This window comes from Perognathus longimembris, chromosome 2 (assembly GCF_023159225.1).
Source record: "Perognathus longimembris pacificus isolate PPM17 chromosome 2, ASM2315922v1, whole genome shotgun sequence".
Lineage (NCBI taxonomy): Eukaryota > Metazoa > Chordata > Mammalia > Rodentia > Heteromyidae > Perognathus > Perognathus longimembris.
The window spans coordinates 7,450,305-7,475,570 of NC_063162.1; the positions used below are offsets into that span (position 1 = coordinate 7,450,305).

The 25,266-nt window shown below is 51.3% G+C and overlaps 1 protein-coding gene across 5 annotated transcripts in view; it reads right to left on the reverse strand.

The window, feature by feature from the left end:
* Positions 1-4,036: 4,036 nt before the first annotated feature.
* Positions 4,037-25,266, reverse strand: part of Tacc2 (transforming acidic coiled-coil containing protein 2) — a 114,946-nt gene continuing 93,716 nt past the window's right edge. For 3 of the 5 annotated variants that reach the window (XM_048338095.1, XM_048338094.1, XM_048338097.1), the window contains 10 exons: positions 24,649-24,820; positions 23,276-23,416; positions 22,310-22,399; positions 16,149-16,292; positions 15,459-15,535; positions 13,772-13,815; positions 8,364-8,524; positions 7,993-8,099; positions 7,516-7,636; positions 4,037-4,584 (listed from right to left, as the gene is read on the reverse strand). In XM_048338095.1, coding sequence (XP_048194052.1) covers positions 4,519-4,584; positions 7,516-7,636; positions 7,993-8,099; positions 8,364-8,524; positions 13,772-13,815; positions 15,459-15,535; positions 16,149-16,292; positions 22,310-22,399; positions 23,276-23,416; positions 24,649-24,820 — 1,123 coding nt within the window. In that variant the 3' untranslated portion in view covers positions 4,037-4,518. The remainder of the gene's footprint in view (positions 4,585-7,515; positions 7,637-7,992; positions 8,100-8,363; positions 8,525-13,771; positions 13,816-15,458; positions 15,536-16,148; positions 16,293-22,309; positions 22,400-23,275; positions 23,417-24,648; positions 24,821-25,266) is intronic. The other 2 variants (XM_048338096.1, XM_048338098.1) reach the window with 1 other exon arrangement.

A 25,266-nucleotide genomic window follows, 5' to 3' on the forward strand; every position in this document is an offset into this window, starting at 1 on the left:
GAGAAATCAGCAGCACTAATTGGGAAATTGAGTGCACAAGCCCAGAGAAGACTCTCCCCTCCCCCTCCAAACACACACACACACCCCTGGAAAGGTTGGTGAGGCCCACAGGATCAGTAGCCTTGGCTGACTGAAGGTTTGTTGTTTTTTTTCCCCTGTGACAAGCCAGTCCCCAAACCCTGGAGAAGGTGGTCGTTTATTCAAATGAACAAATAGCAATAGAATAAGCAGGCACATGGAGAAGCAGGGAAGCACCACTGAGCTAAACGAATGAGTGACCCTCCAGAAGGAATTTAAAATAATCGCATTACAGACTTTCAACATGAACACACACAGACAAAATGAGATGGAGGCTGTGAACAACTACAAATGCCAGTGAAGACAGGAAGCATGAGGAAAGAACCAAGAAGGAATTCTGGTTCTTCTGAAGAATGCAATCACCAAATTGAAATTTTCACCAGAGTGGGGGGCAACAGCACACGTGATCAGTTCAATTTGAGGACAGGCCTTGGGAATTACCGAGTCCAAGTTAGAAAGAATGAGGAGTGAAGAAAGCCCAAGGGACCTAGCAGTCCCTTCAAGCAGATCAATGTGCACATTATGGGAGCTTCAGAAGGAGAAGAGAAATGTATGGCACATAACTTACCTGAGGAAATGATACCTGTAAAAAAACAACAACACCCAAATGCAAGGAAGATGACATCCCAATTCAGAAAGCAGAATGGTGGTTGTGAGACACCTCGAACAAAAGTGAAGGGAGGTTGTGGCTCAGTAGGTACAGGGTTTCAGTTGTTGTTTTTTTTTGCTAGTCCTGGGGCTTGGACTCAGGGCATGAGCACTGTCCCTGGCTTCCTTTTGCTCAAGGCTAGCACTCTGCCACTTGAGCCACAGCGCCACTTCTGGCTGTTTTCCATATATGTGGTACTGGGGAGTTGAACCCAGGGCTTCATGTATACAAGGCAGGCTCTCTTGCCACTAGGCCATATTCCCAGCCCCAGGTTTCAGTTTTTTTAAAGATGGGAAAGTTCTAGAAATTAGTTGGAGAATAATTTGCATGCAGTTAATATTATACTGTGCACTTGAGAATGCTTAAAATGATAAATGTTATTATGTGTTTTTACTGTAACAATAACAGAATGACTGTAAGAAGAAATAGAAATTCTAAAACAAATATTTTCATTTTGATTTCAGAGAGGAGAGGCAGAAGGGAGAGAGAAGAGAGAAGGGAGGAAGGGAAAGAGGAAGAAAGGAAAAAGGAAGGAAAGAGGTAAACAAGGAAGGAGGAAGGAAGGGAGAGGGAAGGAAAGGAGGAGGAAGAAAAAAGAAGAACCGAAGGAAGGAAAGGAAAGGGAAGGGAAGTAAAAGGAAGAGAAGAAATGTTACTGGGAATCTTATCAGAGCCAAGGGCAGGTGAAGGAACAATTCTTATACCTGGTACCCCTTCACTGTCAACACATGGAATACCAGCAGTCTCTCTCCAGGAGTCTGCAATCTGGGATAAGAATCGTCATCTGTTGGGGTGCAGGGTTGCACCTTGGTTTAATCTCAGGTCTCTCAGATCTTGCACCCAAGGGGCTAAGCCTCAAACTTCAGTGAAAAAGCACCCTCCGAAGTTCCCCAAAAGCTAACAGTATCCATCCACCTTCCTCCTTCTTCTGTCATCTGTCTTTGAATGACAACCTTAGTACTGCAGTAAGATCACCTTGGAGAGCCCCAGGTGCAGAGCGGAAAAGGAAAGCCAGTTAAAAATGCGAGATTGCATCGGAATCGGCAAAATGGGTAATCTCGCCGCCACTGCGGGCTCTGGGGGGGGCTCCAGTGCCCCTTGCTCTTGCTTTCCCCACTGACTCAGCGAAAGGATATAAATAACGGACAGCCCCCATCCTGTGAACAAGCACCAGGCTGATGAGGAGGGTAGAGGCTGAGCGGGTCCTGAGGACAGCAGCAGCCCCGCGCCAAGTAGAAATGTGGACACAGGCCCAGAGGACAAGCAGCCTACTCTAATCACACAGACAGAAGGTGGTGGAGTGGAGAGCTTAGCCTGTGACTCTCCACATTCCTTGATTATTCCCTCCAAATCGCCTCCTGAAGAGTGAAGACAGAAGAGGGCCACTGTCCTTTCCACGCCTAACTTCACTTGTGGGGAGTTTGTCCTGGCGCATCCCTCAACGGTTTCAAGGGAGAAGTCAGAGAACATCCTAATACACTTTTAGTAGCTACATTAAGGCAGGCCAGCAGAAGATAGAGCTTCCTGGAGACAGAGCTGCCTATCGCCATGACAGAGTAGGGAGGGGGCCAGCAGAAGGCCGTCCTGAAGTCATTGGGGGCCAGGCTCACAGGCAGAAAGACCCCAGGGACCAGATGACATAGCTCACAGGGACAGAGCAAAAAAGTGCATAGCCTCAAGATGTCACCTGGGCTTCTAGGAGAAAAACATATCCTATCTTTGGAGAAAAATCAAGGCACCACCTGAAACGGGAAACCTAGCCAGGTCACTGAACCTTGGTCATAGAAAACGTCACAGGACACCAGCATCAGACAGGCCGCCAGGTCCAGTGTATGAAGAAAAAACAAAGACTACCTTACAATCATGTGGGAACAGACAGAACATCAACCTGATCCAAGCTACACCCCCTCAGTCCTGGCTTCTTCACCAGCCGCAGCTCTCCTCACTCTAGTCTCTACTTCTGTACAAGATTCACTGGGGGACCTGATGTAGAATGTCCCTCATGCCATCATATGCCTCCCAACATCCAATCTGGGACTAAGCTCCGCTTCCTTAACCTCTCCCCAGATTCACCCTTTCCAAGTCCAAATCCTACAGTGCAACTTCCTACGTTGTCTTGTGGCTCCCCCTGGTGGGCATCTTGCCTCACTACAAACAAGCAGGAGCCCCAACCTGATCAACAAGGGTTCCTGGTGCTAGAGCAATCACCCACTCATAGGTCTTCAGCCCCAAAGACCCCATTAGTAAGTTTATATGACACTCTTGTAGCATGAGGAACAAAAACACTGACCATAATGTAAGTGCCCAGCACTTCATAGGGGGTTAATGGTACCAAGGCCATTCAAAATGGTGAATGGTGACATTCACTGATGGGACATTTACTGCTAACTGCAGTAGGCTGAGGTTCAGAGAGGACCCCAGGGCAAGCGAGACTCACCCCGACCCCCTGTGTGCATGACCTGACTTAGAAGCAGGATCTTCGTAGATGTTGTTGGGGATGCAGAGATGAGATTATCTAGGATCTAAGATGGGCAAGAAGTCCAATGGTGGGTGTTCTTATAAGAGAGAAGAGGGAGAGCTGAGGCAGAAATACAAAGACCATCTGAAGGCAGAGGCAGAGGTTGCGGTGTTGGGGCTACAAACCAAGGGGTGTGAAGGACTGCAGCTACCACAGGAAGCCGGGAGGGGCGTGAAGCAGTGCTCCGCAGAGCCGCAAGAGGGAACCCTGAATTGCGAGGGAACAAACTTCTGCCATTTTGTGCTACTAAGTTTGTGATGTTTTGTTACAACCTGCCTAAACCACAAAGATAACCTCCGGACCTCCGCCTTCCCCTCACTCCCTACCCTTGCCCCGGGGGTCGCTAGGCAAGTTGGGAGCCCGGAAGAGGGAGGGCAACAGACTCTTTGCTAAGTGTCTGATTTGCAGCTTCCCATGGGGACCTGCTCATCCTTTCCTAGTCATTTGGAGGGGAACAGACAATATTTCAGGATTGGTCCTCACACACAGAGGCAGGACAGGAAGAATGACAGTCCATTACATCCGCCACCCAATAAAAGCAAACAGATGTTGTCTTCTAAAGAAAGAGGCTTTATAAAAACAAAATCAAAGCGCATCCAACGTATCACTTATTTATGTGGCAAGTCAATGTCTCTCATTAGCTCTGACTTACAAACCCAGCCACCTAAGAGGGAAATACTAAGTTGCTGGAAAAAGAAAAGCAAAGCAAAAGGCCAAATCTGATATTATTGAACAGAGACAAGAAAAGACTCAGCCATTCCCAGAAAATAATTCACAGCCACACTCATTGCCAAGATCCAAAGAAAAAAATGTTTATTTACAATAGAGGATTTTATTCCAAACATGCGCGTTTTGTTTTTTTTTTTTAACAAATCAGCAAATGCAGGTCAAGTTTACACTCTTTAAGGCAAGAGTCCCTATGCACGCTGTACATGTTCATAGTAAATCAAAAGCTGCTCACCCTGGGAATCTGTGTACAAATGGCAAGGCCAAGGTCAGCAATTTGTCTTTTATTAGAGAACCAGACAATCTCCCTGATACAGGAACTCTGAGGTCAACTTGCTATGAATTAGACTAGGAAAATGCAAACCAATAGCAAGAAATCTTGATCGTCTCCTCAGTGCTGCATACAATCAAATCGACTCTATGGAGGAAGGAAATACAGTAGTGCATACGAAAGGTGAGAAGAGAACCTGCCCTCGTCCCGAGGGACAGCAATGTGCCGACGGTCATATTGCACGCAACGCTCAAGTCCACGCATTTTGGTTCGAAGTTAGCTTTTCCCCATTTTGGCGATCAGTTCATCACAAATCTTGGTGAGTTCTTCTATCTCTTTATTCTGAAAATGAAGACAAGGAAGAGGGTTCCTGGTGCTTGAAATCAGACCAATCAGAAGGGTCCTGAGGCTCTTGGTAGGGATGGGCCCTGGCCAATTTCTGGGTCCTCTCTCTCCCAACCCCCAAAGTCATCTAAAGCAACAATAGAAATGACAAGGAGCCAAACCACCCGCGTATATATCCCAGCTCTACGTGGGTGACCTTGACCAGGTTACGGACTCTCTTGGCGCTTCAGTGTCCTCATCTGTACTTAAGACCTGGGTGGTCACATCTGAGAAATAAGCGAGGTAGGTCACTATTGCTGCCATTCTTGCCAGGCCGTCACTGGCGATTTTCCACCTGACTAGAACAGTCTAACCACCTGCCAGTTATCAGCCTAAAGACACAGAAATACTCAGGGGCCTTTAGCTTTTCGGCTCAAGACTAGTGCACTGCTGCTTGAGCCAAAGCTCCACTTTGGGCTTTTTGCTGGTTAACTGGAGATAAGAATCTCACACTTTCCTGCCTATTCTGGCTTTGAAGCCTGATCCTCAGATCTCAGCCTCCTGAGTAGATGGAACTACAGATGTGAGCTGTCAGGCCTGGCTAAAGGAAGCTGTCATTAGCCAGGTCCCAGTGGCTCACGCTTGTAATCCTAACAACTCAGGAGGCTGAGGTCTGACTGAAGGATCTCAGTAACCACCACAAAAAACAGGGATGGAGAAGTGGCTCAAGGGTTAGAGCATCAACGGAGCGAGCAAACTGAGTAAGGCGAGGCCTAAGTTCAAACCCCAGCATTGAAAAAGAAAAGAAAAAAACAAAACCAGGAAGCTAACATTAGGTGTTTTGCTTAGGTTCTCACAGTCAAATGTGGCCTGCCTGGACTAGAAATTCAAGTTGGCTGGGCTCTATGTACCTTTGCTATATCATACATATTAAAAGTGAGATAGTGACTTCTGGCTGAGAGCTATCAGAAATCCATCGCATACAGATGCCCGGAGGGGTCTCCAAGCTCTCACCAACAGCCACAGCCTTGTTATCATCTATGGAGTCACAGGTGGACATTGCGGAAAAAAAAAAAGTCTTTAGAAAGCCCAATGGGGCAAAAGGCCAAATGCATTAGGGTCCTCTAGTGAAGAAGTCCCATGATGAACTCATTCCTCTGGAGGCTGAATTTAAAATGTAGGAATGTTCGGTAGATTTTATCTTTCCTGTTATCAAACTGTGCACGGCAGCCTGCTTTCTGCTTTGTGTTTCAGTCTGCATCACCTTCCCTTAGCAAAGGTGATGTCTGAGCAGGCCAGGGCATCATCTAACGATCCTGATTCCTGCTTTACCCAACACCAGGGTGCAATTGAAGCGCCACCAAATCCCAATAAACGCTGATGGACAATCTCCAAGGTGCTGCTACTTTCCGTACCTGGGGACACTCAGTCATCAGAGCGATGGGGGAATGCGGTCTTTATGTTAAGGGGACTTCCCATTACTTAGGAGTCACTGATTATCAACATGGAATAAATTATGAGCACTAACTAAACATTAACACTGTCGTGGCCCTCAATAATTATCAAGGAGTGAACAACTGCTTGTATTCCCTGCTCTGATTATATTGCTTGTCTCTGTGGTGAGAGCTGAGAAAATACAAATGGATAAACATAACTGGCATATTCGAGACAATCTAGATTCCCTTCCTTTCTCTTCCTTTCCTGCTTCCTTCCCTTCCTTTCCCTTGTCTTCTTTCTTTTCCTTCCTCTTTTCCATTCCTCTTCCTGATTCCTCTCTATGTAGTCCAGACGAGTTTCTAACTTTTGATTCTCCTGTCTTAGCCTCCAGAGTGCTCCGATTACAGGTGTACACCACCATGCCCAGCGGCGAGTTCTGTTTTAAATGCAATCCTGATACTAAACTCCTTGGCAGCCATTTGTCATCTGCATCCTAAGAGGAAAAGACAGAACAGTAACTGCGCTGTGCCCAGCTGCCTGAAGTCTGAAGAATCAGGAAGAGCTTGGAGAACCAGCACCAGCGAGTGGGCCTGGATTAGTCAGACTTACATCCTGGGGGATATTCGCTCTTGTAAAGTATTCTCCTGACTATAGGGAACTTAAACTGAGGTGAAAGACAAAGAATGCCACTTCTTAATTGCCTGGGCCTTTTCTCAGATGCCACCTAGGCTAGTCACAGTGAGTCCTGAACCAGGTGACTACTGGTTGGCCCATACCAAAATTCAGTTAGTCTGGGATGGCAGAGGCCATAGATTGGACTCCTAATGCTCAACTGCCCACAAGGGACACCCCTCCCCCACACAATTGCCATCAAGGGCACAGGAAATGCCAGTGCCTCAGGCTCCTGGGTTCTCTGATGTCTTCCCAGGGGAATCTATGCCTGGAAACCTCTTCCCAAGAAACCCAGCCAATGGAGGACCTGCCTCCGTTCACACAGCCTCAGACTCATGAGACCAAGGCTCGAAGGGTCCTGCCAGGGCGACGGATCTCCTCACGGGACATAGGGAGATGGTGTCCGTGGTGAGCTGGGCACTGGGTATCAGAAACCCTAGGGACAAGCTGAGTGGCCCGAGGTTCTGCCCATGGAACTAGAGGCCATCTGGGCCCTTGGGGCTCTGACACTGCCCACTGATGGTGGTGCCAGGTGCCTCTGCCAGGGTTGGATGCAAGGGTTCACGTACACTACCTGGCCCACCACAAATGCTGAACAAATATCTAACCAATGAATACTGAAAAGGAATGAGAAGCAGAAACAAATACTCCCGCAGACTCTCTAATTCCAAGAAAGCAGAAAGGAAGCCCATAACAGGGCTATGTTTGTGATGCATAAATGCTGAAATGCTGCCATGGTTGTGGCTCTGCCCACAAGTCCCGCCTTCATTGTCTGATAGACAGGCCTCACAGTAGAGGGCCAGCCCCAACCCCCTGTAGACCCCACCCTCATCCTGTTACCTTTTGCTCCAGTGTTCTTTCCAGAGCATCGACTCGCAACTGCTCCTTCCGCAGGCTGGCCTGGTAGGCAGCTTGCTCCTGCTGGGCTTTGCCTCGAACCTGGGCAATCTCAGCATTGGCCCTGTGGGAACATGGGTTAAGAGACGATGATGTGTCACTGTGGATGGCCACTGATCACCACAGATGTCTTCTGTCTCCCTCCTCCCAGATCTAGATCGAGGCAGGGAAAGGGGTCTGGACTCAGCCTTCCCGAATCGAGCTGAGTTCAGAAGGGTACAGGAGTCCCTAACCCCAACTGCCAAACTGTTGGGGTGCTCTGCAAATCCTGCTCATTACAACACATGTCCTTCACTACGACAGCGGATGCTCAGAGTGTGTCCCTGGCACAAGTCGAGTTGAGAGACATGCATGGATTAGCCACGCTTTCCAAAAACCAAAGCTGGAAGCAGACTCCCTGCTGGGCAAGTCCCGCGTTACCTGTCCAATTTCTCCTCCGCGTGCACCTTCAGGGCCTGGTACCTCTGCTCCTCTTTCTTCACTCGGGACAGGTACTCCTGTGCACATTTCTTTAACACTTCTTCATTCTGACATGACAAGGGGCAGGGACCACGGTCATGACAACAAGAAAGGCCAGGGGTGTCAAGAAACCTACAAACTCTGATGCAGTGAACCCCAGACAGCTAAGTCGGACTGACTCCCCAGCCTCCTCCTCAGTTGAATTAGGTGGACTTCCAGGGCCTCGATCCCAGGGTGTCCACGGATCCTCCCAGACCCGCCTCCCCCCCCCCCCCCCCCCGGCTTGTGCATTGGGTATGTGCAAACTCCTCTGCCTGGGAACAAGGGCACACCTTGCGGAAGCCTTCCAGGACCTCCTTCATCTTCTCGTATCTCCTGAAGAGGTCAGCCAGAGACTTCTCCACGGAGTTGAGGTCAGCCAGGGCCTGCTCCTTCTCCAGGACCAGCTGCTGCACGGTTTGGTGGGACACGGACTTCTCTCTCTGTTCATCCTCTGGCAGGAGAGACAAGAAGCCGGACAATGGGGCCCGTGGAGTCCACGCTGGGTCTCTGGGGGCCAGCAGAGACCTCGGTGATGATTCAGCCTACATCATGGATACAATCCCCGTCCTAGGAATGAACGCGCTTCCCAAGGCCTTTCCAGATGGCCTGTAAAGCTATGAAACCCGCAGCCTCAGCATCCTACACTCGAGCCTGCACAGTATCACGTGGCACAGGAATTAGCTGAATGCAGGTCTTTGCAATTCTACACTGGAGACCCCAGACATTCTATTTCCCCTGCATCAAAGAGATGGTGCGAGGGGGGTTGCCTCCATTCCCTTTTGGGGAAGGCAAGCCATAAGGATGTTATAGCAGGGGTTCCAGAGGGGCCCTTGCTAAGTAGTGTCAAGACAGACAGAAAACTTCACAGGGGGAAAAAAGCATTTATCTCTCAAACATCCCAGAAATGCAAGCCCCACAAACCAGTTCTGCCCTGAAGTTCTGTCTCACACCAACCCTGACAGCTTCTTGGCTGCAGAAAGTATGGGAGTCTCCAAGTAAAACCAAGATGATTCTGCAAATGATGGCCAGAACCTCATCGGGCCAGTCTAGAATGCTGGTCCTCCGCTAGCCCAAGCCAGTTTCCTATCCCACATGTCCAAGAAACCACATCTGTGTTACAGAACAGGCTCCGGAGGCCCGGGAGGGGTGGAAGAATGAGGTGTCTGCAGCTCAGGACTGAAGCGGAGAGCTGGGGTCTATGGAAACCACCACTGGCATTGCTGACACAGGCAGCAATGGCAGCCACCAGCCTTCCTGGGCTCTCCCGCGTTGGTACTGTCTCACTGCCCTGCACCGGCACCCACAGCAGATCAAGGGTCCTAGAGGGTGAACGAGGCCACCGGCTCTGCACAGAGCTCCTCCCGGGGCCTCCTCCTCCTGCACTGGGAATGAGGTCAGGACTCCTCCACCTCTGCCTCTGTCCTCAGTTCCGGTCCTGATGGCCTTCGCTCCCCGGGTGGCTCCTGCCCTGGGTCTCCAGACGCCCCACAGCTCCCCACGTCTCAGACCTCCGATTCCGTCATTGCCTGGGAGCTATGGGAACGGCTGCCTCTCTGTTCCCCAGTCCCGCGGTCTCCTGCCATAGCCACAGGGAGACTCTACGTTGGGCTGATGAGGTTTCTGAGGGAGAGACATACTGCCATGTCCTGAGTTTGATGTCCTCTGGCTGGGTGAGGTCACATGGCTTCAGTTCCCACTGAAAGTGGTTCTCCCATGGAAGGACCCATTGGAACTGGCCAGCCGGCACAGAGACTGAGCTCTCCATTTTCTGACCCGGGGGGACGGAGTGAGCGGGAAACCGGCCCTGCCTGGGGAACCAGGGGTCCTTCCAAGTACGTCCCACCCCTCTTTCTCGGCTTCTGTGACTCTGGGGGGTCTTAGCACTCTGCTCCCAGCAGCCCAGAGCCACCAGGACAGGGAACAAACGCCTTCGGCCGACAGCCAACCTGAGTTCAGATCCTGATCCGGACACTTCCCAACGATGGGACCTTGAGCAAGGTTTATGAATTCTGTGGGTCTCAGCCTCTTCCCCGCCCCACATAGAGGGGATGACAGGGTATTTGGGGGAAGAGTAAATGAGAGGCTCAACACTTAGGGAAAGTCGGGTGTCAGTGACTCATCACTATCTATGAAGAGCCCTGAAACTCTCACCTCCAAATCTGAGTGGCAGGGACTCGAATGGCAAAATCTGTGTGACAATGGCTTGCCCAGTGGTGAGCATTTTAACACAGAGAACAGATCCCCAATGACCCACACATTACACAGCCTCCCCTCAAAAGGGCATTTTCATGTCTCACTAGAGACCAAATATGCTTGTTTGCATTCTCGGGCATTTTGGCTACTTCCTCGGTTCCCCTCGGTTCCCCTCATGCTGTGCAAGGTGCGTTCCGGGCAGATTCAGGGCCACGTATGCATTTCACTGAGCAGGCTAAAGGAGTCATTTATCAAACCAAGCCCATCTGATTTCCTGGATCCAAGAAGTCGCCTGCCTCAGGTTTCCTTTCCGGACTTTTAAAAATAGAATTGCTCAGGAGACTGAGGTAATGAGACGGCCACACAAATCTTTTGTTAAATGAGCAAAGCAGTTAGATTCTTAAAATCAGGAAATCAGACTTAACCCAAAGACACAGAGGACTCAACAACAGAACAATGCCCCTGACCACACCCCTGGCTTTTCAGGCAACACACTATGAAATCAGGTAGGGAATGAGGCAAAAAACGCACAAGGGTGGGGGTGGGGAAATAACTAAGAAATGGCAAAAGAAAACACAAGCAAAGGTTGCACTGGGTAGGGGTCAAATGAGAGGGAAAGCGTTTTACTTACCAGGCTTGCCTGCTTGTTTTGCAAGCGCAGGGCAAAAGCAAAAAACGACGACAACAACGGAAAAGAAAATGGAAGCAAAACAGATAATCAGGGCAGTTGTTAGGAAAGCAGAAAAGAAAAAAATCAATTGCAACAACCTGGAAGGCAGAAAGCATAGGAGTCTCTTTGTGGATTGCATTCTGAACAGCTGCCATTGGGACATTAGTAAGAGCTGAGAGGGTACAGCGGCCACGGGGCTGAGGCCACAAAGCCGAGGCCACAAAGCCATGAGACATCTGTGGAAGCCACGGGGGCGGGGGCGGGGGGGGGGGAAGCCACGGACGCGCTAGCGTGGGTGGAGCAAGCTGGCACCAACTTTCAAATGCCTTTCCATTCACTCTGCACCTGGGCTGCCAAGCTCATGCTGGAGTTTCCTGTACCCCAAGTGAGGCTGGGTGAGTGAAAACCATGAGACAAATATGGAATCCAGATGAGGTTCGTGGGTGATTCCATAGACAGAGAGTCTCACACTCTCCCCCAAAGGAAGGCACTCCCACCCCCCGATGACAGCCCAGTCCTGCCTCACAAGGACACGAGGACCTTCACTTGCCCGGTGGTCTTCATCAAGGGCCTGCAGTGGGGGCAGGGACAAGTGCAGGCATGCTACCTTTCTGACGAGGAAAACTCTGGAAAAGGGGATGGCGGGAGAGGAGATCATCTGAGTGGGTCTCAGAGCTATCTAGAGCTTGTTCTCTCGGGAACAAGAAACGTCCCCAAAGGCTGAGCATTCAGCCCTTCGAGAAGGACCCTCAGGTCAAATACAGCAGGTATCCACAGAGGAGTGTTACGTGGCCAGAATCTCTAGCACCGCGGGAGAGGGAGGATGGCAGCGTTCTGTGGAGGGCCAGGTGGGCAACACACACTCTCACAATGGCCTTGGGTTGAAAATGTCCTGGCTGCTCTCACCTGCCCATGGACAGGGCTGGGGTAGCTCTGTGCTCCTGTGAGGCCGTGCCACCCTGAGTTCCCGAGGGAGGAGTGTCTGCTCCGAGTGATGTCCCCAGCCAAGCATGACAGCAACAGCTCAGGGCCTCCCACCCCAGCTGCAGCACCCGCCCAAGGGGCCGCTCCGAGGTAAGGTGAGGAGAGGCGGCAGCTTTCCAGATGAGCTACGCTAGCTTTATGCAATGATCTCACACCCCACGATGCTCCGGAGGCCACCAGTTGTGGTGGACATGCCAGATACTGCATATTGGAAGACATAAATCCCTCATCGCCATTGCTGTTACCAGTGTTTGTGATTCCAAGTGTTTTAACCCTCATCTCATCCGCATGTGCTCGTAAATCCTCCCAGTAATATATCAAGACATTTCGTCCTGCTGGAAGGCAGGTGCCGGGAAACTGACAGCTTCTGGAACTGGGGGTGAACCGGCCTCCGCCGTCACACACCACAACGAATGCCCCTTAGGGCGGAGGGTCCTCCCCTGCGGCATCCTCACCTTCAGGGGCCACGGGTCTGTGCTCCCTGGGACACGCTAGAAGGACGGCTGGCTCATGTTTGAGCAAAGGGCTCGTCTGCTAACACAGGGTCAAGTCTGAATACATCAGCCTGGTTAGCAGTACTGTAGGGAGCTCGATTATTGGGCTGGGAATGTGGCCTAGTGGTAGAGTGCTCGCCTCGTATACATGAAGCCCTGGGTTTGATTCCTCAGCACCACATACATACATACATATATAGAAAAAGCCAGAAATGGCCCTGTGGCTCAAGTGGCAGAGTGCCAGCCTTGAGCACAAAGAAGCCAGGGACAGTGCTCAGGCCCTGAGTCCAAGGCCCAGGACTGGCAACAAAACAAAGCACAACAAAAAATGGATTATCGTGACCTTACGCCAATAGGTAAGCAAATATAGCCCCAACTCATAACATCATTTCTGAGCGGTGATCATCAGTGTAAAATCTTGGGCTTGGATCTTCTACAACATCTTTTAAAGAAGACAAAGGAAAAGAAGAAAAGGAGGGGAAAAAAAGAGGAGAGGGAAAGGGGTAGAGGGGGAGGGAGGGGAAGAGGGAAAAGAAGAATGGAAAGAAAAAAGGTCTAGCTGTGTGTAGCTTTCTTTCTGATTTTCTTTCTTCCTCTTTCTCTTTCTTTCCTCCTGTTTTAGTTTTGTTTTTGGTGCTAGTCCTGGGGCTTGAATTCAGGGCCTACATGCTGTCCCTGAACTTCTGTGTTCAAGGCTTACACTCTCCCACTTGAGCCAAAGCACTATTTCTGACATTTATTGATTTACTGAGCGATTAATTGAAGCGAAGAGTCTCACCTTCCTGCCTGGGCTGGCTTTGAACCTTGATCCTCAGATCTCAGCCTCCTGAATGGCTAGGATTAGAGGTGTGAGCCACCAGCGCCCAGCTCACGGCCATCTTTTACTATGGACCAAAGCCATCTGCCCGCATGGGCCATCAGGGGCGCTGCGCTAAGGAGGATTCTGCGCAGTACCAATCTCAGGGAGCAGGAGGTGGCGGGGCTCACGGGAAAGGGCCGGGGGCTACCACCACAGATTCTGCTCATGAACCCATGTGTAAAAGCTGAGCAGAGGATTCTTTTATTTGGACCTGTACTAAATTAGTGCTTATGAACTTGATTCCTATTCCCTTGTATGCCAGGAACCAACCCTAGTGTCTTTCCTCAAGAGGGGAGAGGCCCAGGCGGAGTCAAACGGTGTGTGTGGAGGTCAGAGTTCTCGGGGCAGGGGCGGTGGAAGGCTCTTCTGGCAGGCGCTGCTCTCTCAGGCCGATTCTCAGGAGCTGGCTCCGAGCCTCTACTCTCGCCCCCCCCCCCGCCCCGTACCCTGCCCATTTAGAAAGCATAGGGCCCACCGGCGCCTGCTGGAGTCACCTACCTATCATCTGTGCGATGGTCTTCTCATACTCGGCCACGATCTTCCTGCAAGAGAAGCAGAGGCGGGCTAGGGATATGGCCTAGTGGCAAGAGTGTGTGGTTCTTATACATGAAGCCCTGGGTTCGATTCCCCAGCACCACATATATAGAAAATGTCCACAAGTGGCGCTGTGGCTCAAGTGGCAGAGTGCTAGCCTTGAGCAAAAAGAAGCTCAGGGACAGTGCTCAGGCCCTGAGTTCAAGGCCCAGGACTGGCAAAACAAAAACAAAAAAGAGAGAGAAGCAGAGGCAGACTGGACTCCAGCCACGGGATGGTGTTTAAGCTCACATGGTGCTGGGCCCCAGCATTCCACAGTGTGACCCCCACACCACAGGACCAGGCTGGCTTCACAGAGGAGGGCCACCCCAACTTCTCCTTGCTTTCCAAGTGGCTTCCTTTTCCTAGCACATGACTCCAAACACACAACGCCCTGCCATGCAGCCTCTGACACACACACACACACACACACACACACACACACACACACACACCCCGGCCGGGAAGGGCTTCAAGGAGGTGGAAAGGGGCCCTGAAGGCTGAGGCTTTTTACAGCTGTAAGGCAACTTGCCCCAGCTGCCCGAGGTCGGAACCTCACCCCAAGCGCAGGGAACCCCACAATCAGAAACAGTAACTGTGTGTGACGGGCGCCCGCGTGGCTCTTCCCCTGCTCCCCGTGATTAACTGGTATCTCCTCGCACCCCTGGGTCACGGAGCTGGGATGGAACTTGGCGTCTTCACGGAAGGGCAATAGGCCTCAAAGTGCCTCGGCGCCCTTTGCCTATCCGGTCCTCACAGGGACCTCAGACTTCTCTCAGATTCCCCAGCGTGACAGGGAAGGACCCCGGGACACAGACATGCACAGAAAGGGACAAAGTAGGAGAGCTGGGAACCCTAACTCATCATTTCGATATTAAACGAGCCCTCGCCATTCCCGTGAAGGGCACTGCGTGATCCACGCTGGAGGCCCTACTACTACCCTAATACGCAAACAAATGAAAACACACCGTTTACCCTTTCTCAACCCCCAAAAGCTGGGTTGTGGAGTGGAGGCTGGCGGGGAGGTTTTCCACAGCTCGTATGCTGATTAGATTGCATTTGTTAACTCTGTTTGAATAATAGTGATGTAATGAAATGACTCTCGTAAAACTATGAACTTTGCTAAGTATAGAAAGATCTAGGACGGACCTATGAGAGGGTCACAAGAGCGCAACAGCTATGTACACGTGATTATATAGGATGAGGTAAAGCAAGATGAATTCCAAGGGATGGAAACAGGAGGATTTTATCGTTGTTGTGGTTAGGTTTTACATACTAGGCGAATCTCCTGTGGCGTACCCCAGGTGGTTACTGTATATGATTTTGGTACACTGGAATGTCGTATAAATGCTTATCTGAACTAGGGAAGGGAAAGAGAAATGAGGGAGGGTGTAACAAATATAAGAAATGTACTCACTACCTTATTATGTAACTGTGCCCCCTCTGTACATCACCTTGTCAATAAAATTGAATTTAAAAAACTACGAGCCTCGTATAATAAAGAAAAGAGGACGCTCCCGTGGAAGACACTATTGAGTCCCACACCAGTCTCAGCCTTTCCAAACCACAGCTCAGCATTTCCTGGTGCCGGGCAGGCCGACCACTCACCTACCTCATTTCCATCACTTCCCGCCTGCTTTCTTCATATTTATCTTTCCACTCTGAGACCTCTCTCTCCTTGGTGATGACCTAGGATGAAGGAGAAGAAGAGACGTTCATTCCGGACCTGACCAGATCCAGTCCACATCAGATGAACGTGGAATTACAACACCCTGCACCAAACCCTCATTGCATTCAGAGAACGTCCCTGAGCAGGACAAAGGAGGAAGCCAGAAATGAGACTTCTGTGTCCGCTGGGGAGCAGTGCTTCCTGTTATACGAAATGAACAAAGACATTTGTGCCCAGGAACAAGCCCCACCATTAGCCACATGGCTTGCCTGCAGCAGCATTCTGGTTTCTATTTTTTTGGTACCAGTACTGCAGCCTGAACTCAGGGCCTAGGCGTCGCTTCTTAGATGTTTGCAGATGGCTGGTGCTTTACCACTTTTGCTCCAATTCTGGCTGTTTGGTCATTCACTAGAGACAGTGAGAGTGTCACAAAGGCCTGGGCCAGCTCTGAACTGTGATCCTCAGTTCTCAGCCTTCTGAATGGCCGGGATTCTAGACATAAGCCACCAGCCCCTGGCGCCTGCAGCATTCAGAAGACACAATGTCTCTAACGACGCCGGCCTTGTGGGTCAACACTGCATCGAGTGGCAGAGCCACCAGAGCCACCTTCCTCCACGCCACAAGCCACGGTACCTCTGCTCTGGCGACCTGCAACGCGGAGTCCAAGTCAGGCTGTGGGAACAGAAGGCCCGCGGGTTTCTCTACCTCGGCGGTCCCGATGCGGGAGTACAAGGCGGTTTTCGAGATGGAGACATCGGCTGGGTGGGCAGACTCTCTCTGTGGAATGGTTTGTTTTTTTTTTTTTCCATGAAAACAAAACCAAAAAAACAGCAGTTAACTTTTTAATCGGATGACAGAGGAGACGGCGCGTGTCACCTCGCGAACCGCATTCATCCTCTCAGTTGCATGGCGTCCACACAATGAACACTGAAAGCATGAGAAAATGCAGACTCATGGATGGAGCGGTGCCAAGTGCAATGGAGGGAGAGTCCCCCCACCCCTTCGGTACCTGACAAAGGGGCGAATGCAGAAGCCCTGGGAGCGGAGGGTGTCGGGTGTCTGCTTACCACCGCCACTGACCAGACACCGAGCCCCTGGGCGCAACAGCAGGCTCCACGTCCAAAAATCAAAGTCTCGCTGGTGACCGGTACTGAACTCAAGCCTACGCTGACTTAGTTTTGAATAACCCCAGATTTGATGATTTTTCATAATAAGACTGGACACATTTCAATTTGGGGAGGGGGAAGAGGTGCTGCACATTCATGTGCTCCCGACCCCCCCCCACCCCACCCCCCACAGAAGGGTGTGAGGCACAAAGAACTCGCACTGCTGGCAACCCTATCGACTTCCGCAGCCAGTGTTTCTGAGTGCCACCGTTGGAGTCGTGGGGGACCTGCCACTGGGTCTGTTATGCGACGGGGAGAGCTTGAAAACTGGGTCAATGTCTACATGGACATTTGCTGATCAGACCCACCACAAGTGATTTGATCCCCTCCCTCCCCTGACCAACACTGGCGTGAGGCCTCTTAGGCCTCGGAGGGGTGAGCGCGGGCCAGCCACCCTTCCTTTTGCATAAAATGCTTGAAAACTTGCAGCCCAGTTACAATAAGGATCGGAAGCTTCGTCAGTTAGCGCACAGCCAGGCTCGTCAGCCGAACCCTACAGCCAAAGAGACACAAGCCAACCACCCACCCTCCGTCCTAGTCGTTCACCTCACGGTGCTGTTGTGGATGCCAGTGTGGCCTCTGTCTCAGTTGCCAGTTCAAATTCAGTGTGAGGTGACAGTGGACTAACGGGGAGAATGGAACTGCTCATCCCTTGGGAGATTAGGAAAGCAATGTGAGCGGTGACCAGAACACCACAGCAGAGTAAAGAGGGACAGGCTTAGGATCAGAAGGGTGAGGTCTGATAAAGGGCAACAGATGAGACTAACGGGCCAGCGGTCTGGAGAAGGGGCGGGCCCGAAGGCCTGCGAGCAGGGTGACTACAAGGACAGGCACGGCCACATGTGCATCCCACAGACCAGGGCAAAGGGCCAGGGCAGGGCACCGTCTGGAAAACACAGGCAGAAGTGTAATGGATAGGACCGGAGGTTACCGAGTTAGGGCCTGTTAGTTGTCCACATGCAAAGTGCACTCAGTAGATTAGCTCGTCCTGGAAGAGAGCCTTTCACGCGGACCGCACTGTCCCTGCCTGTCCCTGTATCCCTGGACACACCCTGAAGTGCTCCCTCTAGAGTGCTCCCTCGGAACCAGGAGCAGGCCATGCAGGCCAATCACACCCCAGCCACCTGCTCACGTGCCACGTGTGCCCCTCAATCTCCTTGGCCTCCTGTCCTCCATAGGCCTCTGGCTCCAGGACCCCTGACCAGGACGCGAGCTAGCAGCTTCCAGCTTCAGGAGAGGAAGTACCACAGGCCACAAGGGACACACAGAAAGGCTCGTCGCTGCTGTTTGGGACAGTTTTCACCATTCTACTGATACTAGGAACTTCGAAGAAGTAGCTGGAAAATTAAACCTAAGGAGTAAGCCTCAAGGCTTAGATGGACTTGGCAGCAGGTTCATCGACACAAAATTCCAAACGGGACTTGCGAAGAAAGCAAAACGTTCCAGTCACATTCACATGTGTTCTTTCAAAAATCAGAACAAAAAATTTCAAAATGGAAAACAAGAACACCTGAGCCACCAAGGCCAGCCTGGTCTTTCTAAAGGTAAAGATACAGAGGATGGGAGAGCTTTGGTCTGCAGATCTCAAATGAGATCCAACTCCAACCCAAAACAAGACACCGCCCTGATGCACAAGAGCAAAGTCCTATGGAGCTCCTGCTACATAGGACTAATAAGGAATTACTAATCTTCTAGCCGCCTAAAGTCCTTTTGAAAACAAAGAAAGAAATGAAAAGTAAACAAGCCAGGGAGGCGTCTAAGTACATACAACACAACTCGGTAGAACCCTCCAGAACAGTTCACCGTGACCTTTCACCACGGTCACCTGGTGTCTTCAACAAGGAGACAAGTGGTTTTTAGGACTCAACGTGAGTGACGACCTTTATCAACAACCTGCTTGTTCACGGAAGTCACGGCACACGGCCTGGCTTTTCCTTCCAACCTAGAGTTGTTTTCAACAGCAATTAAAAGGTTTGTCTGTTGCTGTTATTTTAAGATCAGGTATTTTTAGATTAACCTTCCTTTCTCTCACATAATCCACCACTTGTTACTTCAGAGAGGCCAACAAAGCCAGTGCAATCGCACGCTGAAATGTGACACAGCCCCCGCCCCCAAGGCCTGACACCTGGCCACGCCCCCAGGCCTGACAGACACCTGGCCACGCCCCCACGCCTGACACTCCTAGAAGCCTCCTTCAAGCCTGCAGCCTTGGGTCTGGAGTCTTGCTGGTTTTTCAGCCAGGGGTGGATCCTGTTGCTCACCGGGTTTAGGGTTTTCCTGTGGCCAGTTCCCTTCCGCCAGGCTTTAAGGCTGGTACCCAACAGAATATGTGGCCCCAGAGCAGATCTGAGGTTGGGAGAGCCACAAAAGAGCTGCCCTGGGCTAAGAGTCACCAGGGGGCCCAAGCCAGCTGAGCTAAGTCCACAGGGTGTGAGCCGGGGGTTCAGGGGGTGTCTGGGCCATGTGGTCCGGTCCACACAGGAGAATGGCCTTAACCCAGTGCTGTCCTCACCTTGGCCCACTCTGCACGGGGCACCACCGCATCAACACTCAGACTCTGGAAATGACCACAGGCTCTCAAGACTGGCAAAGAAGCAGAAGCCTACCAACCAGCCTCCTGTCGCCCCCTCTGGGGGCCTTCACGCCTGCCTCTCTCCTTTGGACTCACTGTCACACGGTGGCAGGGGATGGTGGCTGGGTGTCTTTCTCACTCTGCCACGGTGGCCCCGACCCAATTCCTGTTCTGAGATCTGTCAGGCACCAGTGTCTTGACACTCAGGTGAGCCAGGACTCCTGGAAGAACTGAGGCACAGGATTCATATCCCCTCCTCTCCCCTCCCCGGGGTGCTTCCTGCTGGGACTTGCTCCCAGGTGGGTGGAAGCTCGCCATTAGTGTGGCCTGGATCCGAAGTCACCCAATTACGGCACAATGTCACACACACAGACTGAACTGACACCTCCAAGCCTCACACCCAAAGGAAAGCCAAAGACAGGCTCTTCAGGTTCCACCCAGCCTGGGTTAATAGTGTGAAACTCAGGACTGTTGCACCCAATTCAGAGATCTGGTCCGATTTACTCCTTAAGAGGCCACAACTGAATTCAGGTCCACCAGACAACACCCCAGCTCTGAACTCTTCCATTCTAACGGTTCCTAACCAGTCACACAGAGCACCTCGACCTGCAGTTTCTAAAGGCTGGCTCAGCTATCAATCTAGGAAGAAACATCTGTGGAAGGTGCTGTAACAGCCAGACCCCCTCCCCAACTTCCTGCTGATATACATCCCACCTGTATAATATTCTTCGTTCCAAGTGATTTCATGTTTGTGTCAGCATCCACTTAAGGCCGTGCTACAAAGAGGTGCGACTAGGTCACCTGCAGCTGAATTACAGGGGCCATCACGCTGCTATATGAGAAAGAAAACCACAGGGGCCTACTTGCTTTGAGGTCAGTGGACCATTGTTGGGTTAGCTAGATAACAAGAGCAACTCTTTATGGGCCAGAGCCAGCAGACAATGTGTTTTTCCAAAAGCAATACAAGTTGCTACGGTAGAAACAAGTGTTTCTTATACTCCAAGACAGTTCTTCCTCAGCAGACTATTTCCTGCTGCATGTACTTCTGAAATACCTCAGGATGTGGCTTGGCTTGCCTCTCGAGCCCACACTCCGTGGGATTCATGTGACATTTCTTTCTAAATCAAAATCAAGACACACCGTCTGACAAAAACCAAAACAATGACTAAGGGGAAGTCAACGATCTGTGTTTTCCAAGGACCATCTCTGACATGCTCTCAGAGGAAGGGGCGGCTTTGTCTGGCACCCCCAGAACACTTCCTTCCCAACCTACTACGCCACTTACCTGGACCTATTCATTTCTGCCCCCACGATTTTCCTGAACAGGAATATGCTATTTATAGAGGCGGAACCTCAGGCAATTCCCTCTGCCTCTAAGCCGTTCCACAAGCCTATCAAGAACTAAATCTACCAGAGTGGAAATCTGCACTGGTTAAGGCTTTCTAAAAAAATCTCCCTTTCATGGAAATTCAGCCCATGCCATGGGCATGGCAACAAGAACAAAGACATCAACAAACTTTTTTTCCCCTGTCCCTGCCTGTATCCCACAGTCTGGAGACTCACGGTGGGACCACCTCCTATCTCTGGGAGGGGGTCGTCTGTTGGGCTACAACCAAGGCAATGATCGGATACATGAGATGATGAGCACCGTCTCATCTGGGTACCCCAGGACTGTCACTTAGGAACCCCAGCACTGTCACGTGGTTCTATGTCCTTGTTTCCCCATGGGAGATGCTGTGAGCGTAAGAAGCAAACATAAAGTACTAGCTGACAACAGTTCCCTCCATTCTTGCTCACCTACTCTGTGCCAGGCTCCAGGCTGCTCTCCACAGGTGGGGTCCTCCCTGTGCTAAGCCTCTTCTCACAACTGGAAAAAAAAAAATTCAAGGCCCAGAGAGGGTCACTGGCCCATCGAAAGCTCAAGGCCACAGAACACAAGAGGATATTCCAAGGCCGTGTTCAGAGACCTGGGCTCACTGGCATCCTGAGGGCAACACACAGTGTCTGTGTGCTCTCCTCCGCAGCGACACATTCCTTTTGTTCAGAAAGAGCACCCCAAACCTGGACGCGAGGCAGAAAGCGTTCTACCTGCCCTGTGAATGTCACACTCCATTCACGAAGCAGGGGCTCTGCTGGCTTTGCTCCATAGACCGAATGACCTGCTGCCTTCTTTGGTTTTGTTTTATTTAAGGGGGGAAAAAAAAATGAGTGGGTCCCTAGTGGTTGGTGCCTATATTCCTAGCTATGTAGTAGGATTGAGATCTGAGAATCATGGTTTGAAACCAGTCCCGGGAGACAAATCTGAGAGACACTTATTTCCAATCAAACAGCAAAAAGCCAAAAATGGACTGTGGCTCAAGTGGTAGAACACTAGCCATGAGCAAAAACAGCACACGATGGCAAGACACCCCGAGTCCAAGCCCCAGTATTACAAAAAACACACAATTCCACGCCATTTCTCTGTGTGTCGTCTGAGGCCGTGGCGGGAGGCGGGGGCGGGGGGGGGGCAACTGGGACAGAGGCCGTCGGCCCTGACAGCAGAGGGGGCGTTCACGCTGCATCATTCTACCGGAAGGGCAGCTGATCCTCATCTACAGCGTCCTCGGGCATCTCCAGGGAGACCCCGGCCACTCACGACTGAGCCTCAGCGAGGTTACACATGCGCTTTTAGAAAACAGAGGAGTTCCACAGAGAGGCAACTGACATCCTGGGGGCAAAAGGCAACCTCAATGAAGGCAACTTGGAACTCTTTGTGTTGAACCAGTATTCGCTCATTTCACCCCTAACTGCTTTGCCATCTTACCCCATCACCCCATACCCTGCTGCTAGGCGTCCTGTCCCCTGCGGGCCAGCGCTGCCCTCCGCTTGTTCCTTCACTCTCCAGGTAAGCAGTGTGCGTGTATGCAGGAGTTACACTCAGCCTTTCGCAAGTCACACGTGCGTGGTCAGACACCACACCGCCCGCCCGGCCGATGGTTAGCAGTGCAGTCCTGGGACCTCGTGGCACACACAGCATTCCCAGGGGGGCACGGGGCACTGCAGCGGCAAACGGGTACCTTGGCGTCCTGGCGGCTGCGGGAGGCCAGGGCAATCTGCCTGGCCAGCTTCAGGGCTTCTATCCGCATGATGGCAAACTCTAACTCCTCCTGCCCAAGGGGGTCGGGGTGTGAGCAAATCGCAGGGAAAGGCAGCAAGACAGACACGATGTTTGCCACACCCAAGAGATGAAGGTGCCACACAGATGCGCCAGGACAGGGACTTGGCAAAAACACACGCGCAGCTTTCTCTCACCACGAACACCTCAGCAGATCATGAAACACACATTCAATTTCTGTTCTCTTTGTGGTTGGTTTGTTTGTTTGTTTAAATGGCCCTTGAATGTCTGTCAGGGAGTATCAGCTGCTGATGAAAACAATGATTTTTAAAATAGAATCAAAATGTCACCTACAATCGTAGTCTTTGATTTCCTGCCTGTTGTTTCTTATGGGGTTTGCCATCGTTCCCAAGGATGGCTGGATAGCCATCTCTCACAGGGCTGTGTGAACCATTTCTCAAGGCTTGGGTTGGGCTGAATGTTCTAGTCTAGGGGATATCAGATTAAGTTGTCAAAATTTCAAGCACGGAGGAGATAATTGTTTTGTTTCCAGATGTGCAGCCGAGTCCAGATGCTAGCTCGGTGGGAATCTGAGGTTGCCTTGTGTATACAGATGGCCTGGCTCAATGTCGACTGAATGTATGACTCTCACTGCCTTTGGGCCTTTCAATGCATCTGAAAAAATGACTGTTAGGACCCAATTTCCAAACCATAACAGAAATGGCTCATTCACTATGTAACCGCACAAGTCATACAGTGTTGGCTAAAGTACACAACAGGTGTCAGTGTTTGACAGGAAGACAGTGCATCTGGAACATTCCCAGAGCTTCCTCCTGAAGTGCCCGGTCTGGGCTCACTTGACACTTAGGGGTTCATTCTCTACTGAGGTTTTGACAAACTCCCAAAAGGTCACACATGGGCTACAAACCTGAAGTTTCTGAGCAAATACTGGGGGGTTCTTTTCTGCTAAGTCAGGTTCCAGATAGTCAAGCGCGCCACAGAGAGAGGCGGGATGGGCCAGCCTACTGAGGAGAGCGTCAGCAGAGGCAAAGGCCCCCTCCGGAGACGTCTGAACGCCGGCAGAGAGGAGGACGAGGAAGAAAAATAGAGGAGAGGAGAGTGGTATTGGTTCCAGGCACGGACAACGCTTCCATCTGATGGACACCAATGCCTTAACACTCGAGGACATATCCGCTAGCTGCCCATGCTTGACTGGGGGCAGCTGGAGATGGGCAGGCCCCACCCTTCCCCCAAAGCTGGGTCTTAGGTGCCCCCCCCCCATGAGTTCCCTTCGCTCCCTAGACTGAGAATCAAGTTAGAATTTCCTTCATTATTTCAAAATTCCCACTGGGTAACAACTCCAGTAAGGAAATCTCTCCAAGTACAAATGTCAGAGCAAGTAACATTTTAGTAAAAGTCATTGTCTGAATAATGGAAGGATGATGTAAAAGGAAAACGAATCTCCTGGTAGGTAAGAAAGTTCAAAATCAGAAGCCAGCTTTAGGAGGTTCAAATGAACAAGTCCTTCAGGGTATCTATTTGCGAGACTGATTGCCAGCTAGACCTTGCCCTCACTCACTATTATGTCTCCAATACCGAATGGCCAGACACGTCGTAGGTGGATCTCAACCGGTGCTTATCGCACGAGACAAATGAAATCTCCCAGTACAGAACAAAACTGACACACTCAACCAGCGGTTTAAAAAATAACTGGATTAGGGATTCCTAGGAGGGAGGCGAAAGACATAAAAATAAGATTCACTTCACCTAGAAGGTTGGTCCCCTTAAGGCGTGTGGAAGCATCTTCCATGAGCACCGTATACTCTAGGAAGAGCACGTGTGGCACGGGGCGGGGTGGGGGGGGTGGGGGAGGCCTCTAGCCTGGGGCTGTTGGTTCTGCAAGGCCCTGGCAGCTGTTGGGAAAGGAATGGACAGAGCCCTGGTCTATGAACAGGAGAAATTTCCTATCACGGGCACTCAGAAAACAAAAACAAAAACAGCTAGTCCCTAAAAAAGGAGGGTGTGTCCTGGTCTACACTGCTCTGCTTGCCAGAGGCTGACAGGACCGAGACCGACTAACCCTGGTTCCATGATGTCCAGTTCCAAGGGGGGAGAACAAGAGAAAATCCACAACCCTGGGGAAGCAAAGCACTTAGGTGAGAACTGCACGAGCACCACAGTGGGTGTGAGGGCCTGCTCCTCACTGTGACGTTGGGGGTGGGGGGGGGGGTATCCTATAGTCTGGGAGTAGAGTCGGGTCCTCTGGCAGGTGCTAGGTGAGCCCTGTCCAATTCCACTTACAATTCCCATGGCCTCTGACGGGGCGCCCAAGGCCATGGCCTCCAGCTCCTTCTGGGAGGACTTGTCTGGCACCTGCAGGTGAGGCTCTTGGTTGGAGGCCAGCCCGCAAGTGACGGGATGCTGGATTTTCACGGCAGCATTCACAAGTGCTTCCGTCTCCTCAAAACTTGACCTGAGGAGGCAAAGGACAGCTTCAGGGTCCTCTCTCTTAGAAATGACACTGTAACCGACCAGAAGCAACATCCCAAGGGACCCCCGGATGTCCGGGGCTGCGTCCCCAGGCTAGGTCAGCAGCAGCCTTGCAATCTCCAGGGTCCAGCCCCGTCCCAGGGCCAACTGGTCAGGAAGGGCAGGGCACAGGCCCCACTGGAGAATGGGTACCAGCTTGGTTGTGTGCTCTAGGGGAAAAGACTGGGCAACCTGCCTCAGTTTCCTTTCCTATAAGACAACACACCTTTGCGAAGATGCAAGGAGATGTGGTCTGTATGTAAAATACCCCACACAGGGCCCGTCACCGGGTGCTACGACTCTTTTTATACTAATTCCTCTCCACTACCTAGGATTCCATTCTCAGGGTCCCCAGTGAGTGTGAGAAATCAAAGCAAGAGCGTTCCCCGC